At 35.0% G+C, this 12,520-nt stretch overlaps 1 protein-coding gene across 1 annotated transcript in view; it reads right to left on the reverse strand.

The window, feature by feature from the left end:
* Window positions 1–1,121: 1,121 nt before the first annotated feature.
* CLCN4 (Cl-/H+ antiporter 4) overlaps window positions 1,122–12,520 on the reverse strand; it is a 35,043-nt gene continuing 23,644 nt past the window's right edge. The window contains exons 9-12 of the mRNA XM_026714273.2: window positions 11,600–11,786; window positions 10,382–10,774; window positions 7,511–7,727; window positions 1,122–3,379 (exon numbers count right to left, since the gene is read on the reverse strand). Coding sequence (XP_026570058.1) covers window positions 3,289–3,379; window positions 7,511–7,727; window positions 10,382–10,774; window positions 11,600–11,786 — 888 coding nt within the window. The 3' untranslated portion in view covers window positions 1,122–3,288. The remainder of the gene's footprint in view (window positions 3,380–7,510; window positions 7,728–10,381; window positions 10,775–11,599; window positions 11,787–12,520) is intronic.

Below are 12,520 nucleotides of genomic sequence, written 5' to 3' on the forward strand. Positions count from 1 at the left end.
CATTTGGGACATGGGAATTGCTTTCAATATATGATTTTCACATGGTCTTTCCTCAGAGCTTTCCTCATCTATGCACACTCGGCATCTTTAGTAAAAGTACCTTTTCTCTAAAGCCTTTGTAGTCAAGAGTCCTTTTTTCCTAGGGAGTAGCTGGGGCCAGCCCCCAACTATCAGCCCCCAACTATCAGGGTCCTCATTTTACCAACCTCAGAAGGTTGAAAGCCTGTCAACCTTGAGCTAGTCAGGATCGAACTCCTGGCAGTCAGCAAAGTTAGTGGGCAATATACTGCATTCCAAACCATCGCTCTGCCAAAAATGTAATTTATAATGTAAATTTTGAACTTATATTGCTTATTCTGAATCTAAATGACAAAATTGAAGTATTTTGTACATTTCAATTACTAACATACTCATTTTGGTTTAAATATCCAGACTGAAGTTGCACAGAAAGTTTTACTAATGCAAATAGAAAATGAAATCTGCTTCCTAATACAATTTAAAACAGTGAATTTCTTCCTGTTTAAACACATACCCCAAATGTAATTTTCCTCCTTCCCCACAATATGTGTAAATAGTGTGAATAACCATTGCCAATCTGATGGAATTCAGATGTTTTGAAGTTTTGTCTTCCTGCCATGCATCTGGACAAGAATAATAAGGGGAGGGTCTATATTTTTTTCAAAAGCTAGAACACAAATTCTGCATTAAGATACATACTGGAAGGTAGTAAGTATGAAATTTAGATATTTTAACAATTGTCAAATACAAGGAACTCAAAAGATCTTTGTATTTTTGTTTCTTCATGTTTGTAGCTTGATATGTAGAATACAAATTGTGGGATTTGCAATTTTACTGTAATGTTTAACCTACTTTAAAATTTACATTTTAATAAAACAGCAGCTTCGACAATAAATGTATATTAAATCAGGATAGAGCTACATGAAGTACAGTTTTTTGATGATGTTCATTTACCAAAGCTTTTTTATTCATTTAGTGAATATATGCAAGTTCAATCCACACATATAAATGAGAAATGAGAAAGTTCCATAAATCCATTATTCATGGTTGCAATTCAGAATATATTTTATCAAGCTGCACTTTTCTTCTTTAGAAATAATATGAAACAAAAAGATAACTGTTTTTGATAATTTTTCAACATATATCAAACAAAAAAAGCCATGGATTGCTGATAAGTTATAGGCTAATAGTTAAACATAAGAAAGTATATAACTAAAATATCTAACATAATTTCCATATCTATTTGTATATTGAAAACTATCATACTCTTTTGGTATATCAGAACCATGTTGATTATTGCAGTGAACTTCTCTCTTAATACCTTTCAAAATGTAATATTTATCAGTTCAATCTCCCATATTTCCATTCTGTTCCATGTGTTGTACAGACTAATTTGTTAAATGTATAAAAACTATATTTGGATGTCAAGGAAAAAAGAGTTTAAAAACAGTTACTAAAAATGGTTGCATTGTGGCTTGGATATACAGCCCCACATAAAGCTAGATTTTGTCTCCAAGCACACACTCAAATTCATACACTTTCTTATGGAAGAGCCATTGCTTTGTATTAATAGGTAAGGATGGTAAATAACTTTTGGAAAGTTGGATAAATTTATTATTTTTCTGATATTATTATTATATTATTTTCTGCAATTGAAGAAGTAGAAAACTGCATTTTTAATTAAATACAATAGACATTCTCTGGTGTTCTTCTATAAAGGTAAGTCTCCTCTATCAATTCTGAAAAAAATCCTGTCAATTATTAGAATTATTGTTATTCCCAGTCACTAAAATTGGGTGACAATCAGCTAAATACACTTTGTTTCATGTGTCCAGAAAGTGATATATTGATGAATCTTAAAACCGATACCATGTTGTCATAAGCAGCTTTATACCAAATCTTTTTCCCAGGCATTAATAACCATGGGTTTTTCAGTTGGGTAATCTTTTGGCAAAATATTGAACATGCTTTTACACAGGAAGTAGGTTTCATGTATACATCAGTGAATAAATTTTTCAACAAACCATATAACATAGAATATGTGCCAATGTTAATGGGGTTACACCCTGGGAAACTATCTTGATGTTTCCTGGAGCCTATTTCAACATATTTCTTCCAAGAACCAAGTAATAAATGAGCATCCCAAAAATCATATGTCTGAGACATGTAATATGAAGATTATCTATGGCAAATATTTTATTTATCATATTCATGTCCAACTTCAAATTCGATTATACTTTTTTTAACTATAAAAATTAGTTTAAGCTGATTCTAAGATGGTTTATAAAATATTTCATACTGTAAAATCTATTTGTGACATAAAATAAATATACATTTCCACAAAGAATAAATACATTTAAAAAAAACCTGAGTGTTAATATGTTTTTTTTTCTCTAGGGAAAAAACAATTATTTTTGTGTGTGTGTAGGAATACTGAAGCTTATTATTCAAAATACTTTTTAACAAAAATTTGTGGCCAGAATTGCAATTTAATGTCAGTTATCCTGGAAAATATATAACCTTTTGTGCTCTACCTGACATCATGCTCATATATGGGAACACAGTAAGAAAACAATTCATCATAAAAAAGGACATAATTTGCAGGTTATTTCATTCTATTACAAGTAAACAGAATAACTCAGACTAAACAATAGCACTAAAAGTTAACTGAAGTACCCTTTACTTCTACAATATCTATGAATTTTGCAAAAATGGAAAAAGCAAGAACATTCTTCACAAAAGTATGCAGCTTTAGAAAATAACCTAATTTGTGAACCCAAATAGAAATTTAAGATATAAGAAATAGGGCATGTACAATGAAAACATTTGGCATTCTTGATTATACTGTAGGCATACATATGCTTGCTGTTTTTAATATCTTTTATGAAGATGATATGGCTTCTTTCTGCTCCCAATTTTTGTAAAGATGGTATTTCTGTTCTCATCAAATCATGAGGAAAATGTATTTTTATGAATGGGATATAGTAGGCAGGACAAGGCAAAAAATATGCCATAGTAAGGACTGTATTTATGACAAGAGAAACATGTTCCCAGGAAAAATAGCCCATAGCTGAATGGACTTTTCAAATACCTTTACCAACATAACTCAAATGTTCAGTTTGCTATAATTTTCCCTGGGTTCTACCCTTAACAAAGTTCAATTAATTTAAAATTTATTTTAACAAAAAATGAACAGCTTATTCAAACTCCTTTCAATCAGTTCAGTAAGAATCTTTTCTTTAAGTTTTGGGCCTCTCTGCTGGGAACAGCCTAATTAAACATGATGGATTCGGGATCTTGATTTGCCATTTGAGCCATATGCCTTAACACGTCCTTTTTAGTGATAATGCCCAGGAGCCTCCTAGAGAAGAAGGGAAGAAACAAAATTGTGATTAATCATTAACCTGTCTTGTTCATTTTTCAAAGTCTGCTGCAGGCAAAATTTAAACACAAAACGATCGGTTTCAGAAGGACACCCTGCTCCTTCCTTCTCTAAAAACCAAGAAATGGGTTGTTGTTTTTTTAAAAAAGAATGATTTACATTTACAAACTGAAAAAAATCATCGCAATGCATTGCTTTTATGAATACAGAACTTTCATTATATTTTTCTCAGCCTTTGGCAAAAGGATAAAAATTCCATGTTCTATCCAGCTGCATTCCTCAATGCAATTAGTTAAGGCTGTTTCTTGAGCAGGCTCAAACTTGTCCAACTTGACATCTCTCAGAAAACATTTGCAGAAACTGTTGGGATCCTCCAGGCCCAAAGCAGAAGAAACTCAGTGCAGGGCATAAAGAGAGTGATACATCAAAGTATTGTTAAAACCTTAAAGGCAGAGACTCCTGAACTGTGACCTGAATGCCAATGTATCACATTTAAAGAAAGCTTCCTGCAAAATCGTTCAATTATATGTCCTCCCCCTTCTCCTGCGGGCATGCTACTATGCAAAAGGTTGGAAGCTCTCTATTCATCTATTCATTCCATCTATCGTGAGTTTTTATTAATTATATTAGAGGAGGATTGCTATAGCTGTTAAGAAAACTGAAAAACAATGGTAAAAAGATAGAAATGAAATTAATAGTCAAGCTAATGTTAACTGTATTAATACAGACTTATTAACTTACCCTTATAAGAAAACCTTTTGAAAAATCAATGTTAATTTTTTTTAGTCCAATGCCTCAAATAATTGACATTACTGTTTTAAATATTTTATTTTAAACACTGTACACACTTAAATAATTAGGTGTGAAAGGCAATTTTTCATTCCTTTTAATTTCTCAATGGATTGGAAAAACAGAAAAAGAGGATAGATATTCTATTATCACTGCCCCAAAGAAATATAAGAGCACCGCGATGTCTGGATAACTTTTCTATTTTAAAAACATCACACTATATCCTTTACATAGTACTAAATACTGCAAAATAGGGGAATCATTTCAAAGAAATATTTCTATTTCCAATTATTTTAGTGCAGTTATGAAACGTTGGGGTTCCATTAAAAATCTGTCTAGTGAAGCGTATTTCCTTTCTGTGGAGTCTGGTCATTTATTTTTATTGAATATATGCAATTATAGTTTGTTAGACAATATCTTGAAGTAAAAAGTTGCAGAAAGTAAAGAATACTTTAAATAGTGTGTTTTAAAATATTTATTATAGGGCACTTTCTACCTTGAACTTTAGCCATAATCTGATATTACTTTCACAAAACTAGATTTTGTGGAGTTTTTATCTTAAAAACCAGGATTCTGTACATCCTATGTCTAAAAAAATAAGTTAGATATAGTAATTATTGATCTTAAACCATAGTCTCTTTTTACCAATATTTTACCTGCTTTAAAAAAAGCCTGCCTATTATGCAAAGAGTTTGTCAAAATGACATAATTAGTAAACTCATGTACTTTCCTGATTTTACCAGAACTGAATCCCATTGAGAGTAACATTGGGGAAAAACAACAAAGTTTGTTTGGCTAAACTTTTGTTGGCTCCAAATGGCTCAATTTTTCCCCTCAAGTTTGTTGTGCAAATAAATGCTGGTAGTCCTCAACTTACGACCACAATTGAGCCCAAAATTGCTAAGTGAATCACATTTGTTAAGCGAATTACTGCAGTTATTAAATTAATAACACAGTTGTTAAATTAATCTAGTTTCCCCATTGACTTTGCTTGTCAGAAGCGTGCAAAAAATGATCACATGACCCTGGGACCAGAGGTGGTATTCAGCAGGTTCTGACCAGTTCTGGAGAACCGGTAGCAGAAATTTTGAGCAGTTCGGAAAACTGGCAAATACCCCCTCTGACTGGCCCCGCCTCCATCTATTCTCTGCCTCCTGAGTCCCAGCTGATGGGCTGGGTCTTCTTTTGTTGTCCTGCACAGGAAAACAGAGCTGGAAAGCAGGTTAGTGGGGTGGGGAGGGAATGGAGATTTTACAGTATTCTTCCCCTGCCACGCCCACTAAGCCACTCCCACAGAACCGGTACTAAATTTTCTGAATCCCACCACTACCCAGGATGCTGCAACCATCATAAATATGAACCAGTTACCAAGCATCTGAATGTAAATCACATGACCATGGGGATGCTACAACACTCTCAGGGAGGCCCAAAAGTGTGAAAAATGGTCATAAGTCACTTTTTCAGTGCCGTTGTAACTTTGAATGGTCACTAAGGGAACTGTTGTTAGGCAAGGACTACCTGTAGCCTGCCTGTCTTCTCTACACTTGGATACTGCTCTGTCTGCAGCATCTTTCTATGCCTGGATCAAATTCAAAATGTTTCAGGTATTTAGTATTTTCTAAGTGTAAGGCAATAAGTTTTCATTAATTTAAGTTGAATTAAATTATACTTATGAATACTCCCTCTCTGACAATTTTCATATTATCGGAATAGTGATGGGCTGTCTGGTAAAACAAAGCAAGGTTATGGCATATACTTGAAAGGAAACCAGGAAGCTTCTAATTGTGGAGTCTGTCTGGCAAGAACAAAGCATGCTTATTCACAGGGAATATGCACCTGTAATGCTTGTAACAATTCTGGGTGGTTAGAAAGCTGATAAAAGAAACAAAGATTGAGGCATCTTGCAGACCTCAGCTAGAAATCAGGAATGGGAATGGCCTGGAGGAAAGAATGTGTATTAGATAACTCCTGGAACATTCATTAGCCAAGGTTTAAGAATAAGAAAGGCTAGAGACCAACAGAATAATTGTTAGATCATTACTAAAATGTTTATTAGATGATATTCCTTATATATCCCACCTTCTACTTTAGTGAAATTGTATAAAGCTTTCATAATTTTATTATCCAGGGTTCCTTGGCATTTTGGCCAAAACCCCTTTTCTTGGAGCGCTTCAATAAAAAGAAACAAAACCTGCACCTCATGTCTGGCGTTCTTCATCGGCCTCAGCACCAGGCTCAGACCAGAATTGGGGACAAAAATGTTATTGCCTTATACTATTATACTGATACTATTATATTAATTTAATTGTACTGATATGAAAACTGTTAGCAGGACAGGTTCCTAACTTTTGTCCTTTGTAAGTATTGGTATATGAACGTTGCTTATCAAAAACAGAATCTGTCTACATTTTAGCCAATGAGGAAGTTGGAAAAAGCACTAAATATTCCTCCAACCTTGCAAATCTTCTCTATATAGTTTCAGAAGGCCTTCACCATTTCCAGCACTGCAACTTGCTTTCTCTCATGGCTCCAGAATGTTTGAGCTTTTGAGGGACATATTCTATATTCTATACTTTGTATCTGTTTCATTAGATTTAGCTTCTACTTCTTATATTGTTTATTCCTTATCTTCTTATAGGCTTACAAATCCCATGGACTCTCAGTTTATAAAAAAAAATAAACATCTATTAGTTAATTCCCTTAATGTGTCATTCATGCAGGGATTTTCATAAGTGTTTGAGGCACATTTAGTCTGGATAAAAGCTAAAACGTTAGCAAAACTTTTGCTAACAATTATATTCGGCTGGCATTTCTCCCTAGCAGCAATATATAGGGTTTTTTCATAGATTAAAAATAATACATATTTAGCAGTAGCTTGACCTACATATGAAGCTTAATTACATACATGTAATAAATTCTGCTCTAAGTCAAAAGAGCAAAAATAAGATATATTGCTCTGAGCTATAATTTAAATTATAGAAAGCATTAATAGCTAACAAATTTGAGAATTCATTATTTTATTTCAATGGCATCTTTTCCTTAAGTTCTTGTTTTCTGATTGTTACTGAAAATTATGAAGGTGCTTCAGATGCACCCTGTACTTTCTTTTATTTCAGTTTAGTTTTAATTTATTTTTCAAAAATTGCATTATTGTTTTTTTTATAAACTCAAGCATGAATCCTTTATAACAACCCAGCTCATTTTCCAGGTCTAACATTACATGCATCTGAAGAGGTTTGGAATTATTTCTTCCAGAAAATAAACACCTCCCCTTTAACAGAAATACCATATTTTTAAAACAAAAATAATTTATATACATACCCACTGCGTGTGACAAGACACTGCCTGAGTCCAAGTTTTCGGAAAATGTCTACCACTGTTTCCATTGGTGTGTGGTCCGTGACAGTGAAGGGGCTTAGATTCAAAATACGCCGGAGTTTCAGCATATAAGGGCTATTGGCAGGGACCTCTGGAGGCTCTTCAGTAAAATATACAATTGAATTGCTTACTACACCATCTTGGCGCTGCCTTGCATTTTCTGTATGAAAAAAGTCAGACAAATAAGGACTATTGCACATCCATTTCAGGAGAGAAATAGTTACTGTTTTCTGATGATCCTTTAATGGTTCTTATAAGATCAGGATTATTATTAAGTGCATCTGTATAGCAGTCCCAGCACACTGATGCTGATGCCAGATTTATCCCAGCTCCCTTTTTAGGGATAATCTTGATATGGAATAATTTATCTAGAATACCACATTGTTCTATATGAACAGCACCTTTTCATATCTGAGGCCATAAGGTTCAGGCCTACAGAAATCTATCTGCATGCATTCACACAACTACACAGGCTCAGAGAGAGAGAGAGAGAGAGAGAGAGAGAGAGAGAGAGAGAGACAGACAGACAGACAGACAGACAGACAGACAGACAGACAAAGATAACTTTGTCCCTGTTGTTCAAATTAACTAATTTGAATCCCTTTAATGGGAGCAAAGGACAAGAGATTAAGTAGATTGCTACATTTCTGCTTTCACTGGTCACAAACCAAACTACTTACCTTAAGGCTACAGAGAGAAAATATTTCAGAGCAAGCCAGATATTCCCCTATAAGATGTTAAAAACTCGTTCAAGAACCTCTAACTTCTTCTGGGATTCTGCAATTGCCTCGATAGCTATTGCACAAGCTCAAGAATAGTGCTTTTTTTAAACTGTTAAATGAAATTCTGAACAATTCTAACCCTTTGAAACTAGATCACTGCAGTGATCTAGTTTCCATTGTGACAGTATCATTTAATAGGACTTTTCTGCTACATTCAATATGACAGTAGATTCAAGGGGATCCTCAAAAGCTTCTTCAACTCAATAACTAAAATATGTATTCATTTATTTAAAAGATTTATATGGCCACTACAATTCAATCCTGATGTTCACAACAACAAAAAGCACAACTGAACAAACTTAGAACCAGGACACAGAACCAAAGCACCAGAACACTCATAGCCCAAATTCATATGTGTTGTGTTCAACTTTCATCTTGGCCCAGTGATTGGCAGAAGAGGTAGGTTTACACATCCTTCCTGAACCTAAGTGACTAGGGGTCCTCCAGATCTTGAGGGAAGGTTTACTTGCTGGGCATCACCAGATGACGCTGTTCAGTAGAAAGGACTTGGAGCATATCCCTAATCATTTTAACTGAAAAATGTAGAGCCCATACACACCAACATTTATCTTTAACCGTCCAGGTTATTTTATCTTAGCTTCTGGGAAAGGTATGCAAAAGCAGTATCTTGTAGGGACACTGAAGGGACTGAAACCAAGTCTCACAATCTTTCTTTCACACAATTCAACAGTTGGTTCACAAATGATTGCTTTCCAGACACAGACAAGCCTTTTAAAAGTCATACTTTTATATTGGGCAGTCCAGTAGCTTAAATAAAGGAATCAAATCTTGTGAAAGAGCAAAATATTGCGGACAGCATTTGGATAAAACAACAAACTAATTAGTTTGAACATAGAAGGAAATCTGAATTTAGCAAGGGATACAAATGGCAAAGGATTATGAAATCTAATAGTAGCATATATAACATGAAACCATACTGTGGCTTGTTGTTGGCTTAGCACTGTGATTATTGAATAGAATTAAATGTCAAATTCTTGAAGCGGTTGCCAATGGAAAACTTAATCAGCTTATACCTGATTTTAGGAAAGTGCCTATTTGACTTTTAAATTACACTCTTCATTAAGCTCAAAGTATTGACATATATTTTTCAGCTAATTGAAGCATATATTATTATTATGATTGACTTTTTTTTTCTCTAATGCGTGTGCACAGCAATATCATAGCAAAATTACTGCTGAAGAATGCATCCATTTCCCTTTCTTTTCCTTTTCTTTGATTTTCAGTGTGTAGAAGTGCTAAAATCTCCTGAACAATAATAGGCTTTCTAAAAAAATATCCTCTGTTCAAAAACAAAGGCTAACTAACACTAATATTTCCTCTTGATGCTAATCTTCAAAAGAGATTTTCAGTGCAAGTTTTTCTATCTCTCCCTTTGAACTATTTTCTATCAATCATGGAGCTAAAACCAACTCTTAACTTCTAACAGAACCTTGTCAGTTTCTAACACATTGGCATTGTACTGTATTATGTCTCACTTAAACTCATCTTGTAAAAACCATGTAATTTACCAAATCCCAAACTGCATCATCCTTCAATGCTTTCAAGCTTACATGTAATTTATTACATTTTATATAAATTATTGACTTTTTTCCCTTTCTTCTTATGGTAAATATGGCTAATTTTGTAATTGCAGTGTTTGCGTTCATCTCTATCACCTTCCTCTATGCATCAATTTACTATAGTTCTACTTTAACTTTGAAAAGAATAAGAAAAAGGAGACAGAAAATTTGTATAGACATTCAATCTGTTGCTGAGTATAATTGTTAATATATATTGAAACACTTCTTTTGTTACAAAAAGTAACAAGAAAGAAACTTTCTGTTATTCTTAAAAGAATCAAGATTTTATAAAGGCTAATTTGCAAAAGTAAAATTAAATGTATTGATGTGAGAAGATATGATATTGGGATCTTAAGTTTAGAATACTATTGCACACAATTAATTTCTTACCTAACTTTCTTCTAGGCCACCCATAAAACTAATCACCTCTATGTGAAACAGATGCAACTCACTTATTGCAAGAATCAAGTCCCGTCTCTGTGCAAAGCCAATAAGACGCTCTTTAGAAACCACCACTGGAAAGCCATTGTAGTCTGTTTCCTTGATTAATGTCTCCACATCTTCCACAGTCATGCTGTCTTGGGTCAAGACAGAAAGGGGAGGTTCTCCACGCCTGGGCCTCATAACATCCGTAGCCAGTGTTCTGTGGGTAAATTCATCTTTTACATCCAGAAATGGATAGCCATTCAAATGGATATGTGCCTCATAGATCCCTTCTTTGCCAAAAGCATCCGCAACCCACTTGCTAGTCACAGCTGCAGCCATAAGAGGCACAATATACTCTAGTCCTCCTGTTAATTCAAACATGATTACGACAAGCGAGACAGTCATTCTGGTAACTCCACCTGTCAACAGAAAGAAATTGATGGGTAGGATTGTGATAGACCAGTGGTGGCTAACCATTTTGGCTTCCTGTGCCAGAAATTGTGTGCATGCTTGCACACTCGCACTCGTGTGCCAGCACCCAGAAGGCAATGTGTGCCCTCCAACTGCCCCTACACCTGCACAGGCAATCCCCATCCACCCCCACCGCCCCCTTACCTGTTCTGCGCCTCACAGCTGATTTTTGGCAAGTTTGAGGCCTTTTTGGCCTCCCAGAGGCTTGAAGAAGGCTTCTTCAGGCTTTGCAGGAGGAAAATTAGCCCCATTTCATCACTTCCGGTATTTTCAGAAAAACAGGAAGTGATTAAACCGGGCTAGTTTTCAGCCTGCAAAGTCTGCAGAAGCCTTCCTCAAGCCTTTGGGAGGCCGAAAAAGGCCTCAAACCTGCTGAAAATCAGCTGTGAGGCGTGCGAATGCGCAGTGAGATAAGTTTGCCTGCAGCTCGCGTGCCAGCACAAATGGCTGTGCGTGCCACCTGCATGCATGCCATAGGTTTGCCATCACAGTTATAGACAATGCCAGTTTGATTTTCTGCAACCTAACATGCATTTTCATAAGTGGAATCAACTATTAAATGTTGACATTTTTCCATAAACCAAACACAAAGGCAGCTCTGCAGTTGTACTGTATGGTATCCATTGAATTAGTATACAGCCTTGGCTTTCTTCATTCCCAAATGGATATGGTGCCTTCATTCCAAGGAAACTTTAGGTACTATATTCACGAACAGCAAAATTAAACAGATATCTGTCATACAGAACAACAATTAAAAGAATAATATATGGTACCTAAGCACGCAGCAGCTCCCACCATTGCATATAGTCCTGGAGTAACACAATCAGCTCCTGGTCTACACCAGTTTCTGAAGATGATCCAGTCGTGATGATGGTAGGCCAACTGTTCCACACCGATTCCAACAATTCTACCAGCTATTGCTCCTACAGCCATGCTGGGTATAAAGAGACCTGAAGGAATCTCAAATAACACAAAGTGAAGTTAAAACCAAATTATTATTTACTTAATAACTGCGTTACTAACTTAACAACAGAGGTGGCATTCAGCAAGTTCTGACCAGTTCTGGAGAACCAGTAGTGGAAATTTTGAGTAGTTTGGAGAACCGGCAAATACCACCTCTGACTGGAGATTTTACAGTATCCTTCCCCTGCCACGCCCACCAAGCCACACTCATAGAACCAGTAGTAAAAGTTTTTAAATCCTACCACTGCTTAACAACTGCAATGATTCAGTTAACAACTGTGGCAAGAAAGATAATAAAATGGAGCAAAACTCACTTAACAAATGTCTCAAGTAACACCATAAATTGTGGGCTCAACTGTGTGCATAAGTTGAGGACTACCTGTAGTATATATGGTAAAGGTGATTTCAAAGTTTACTTTAAATATAAACATATTACATTTCTTAAATTTAATAAATTATTTCAGTGACTACTGAAGTCTTCCTATTAAATGTTCTTCTTTCTTATTACTTCAGAAAACTCCATTGTTTTTGTTCACTGCAGAACCTTATCACCTTGCATTTCTTAATACCTTGGCTATTTTCCAAGATTGTTATCAATTCTGACCTTTACAACAATTAATCAAGCAAGAGCAGAAGAGACAACATATGAAGGAATCATAGCATGAAAAAATAAAGAGTTTTAATTAGCTCTATGATTCTCCCCATCACTGGTAGATACTTCACATTATAAT

Source organism: Pseudonaja textilis, chromosome 8, assembly GCF_049901715.1.
Source record: "Pseudonaja textilis isolate UNSWEBS1 chromosome 8, rPseTex1.2, whole genome shotgun sequence".
Lineage (NCBI taxonomy): Eukaryota > Metazoa > Chordata > Lepidosauria > Squamata > Elapidae > Pseudonaja > Pseudonaja textilis.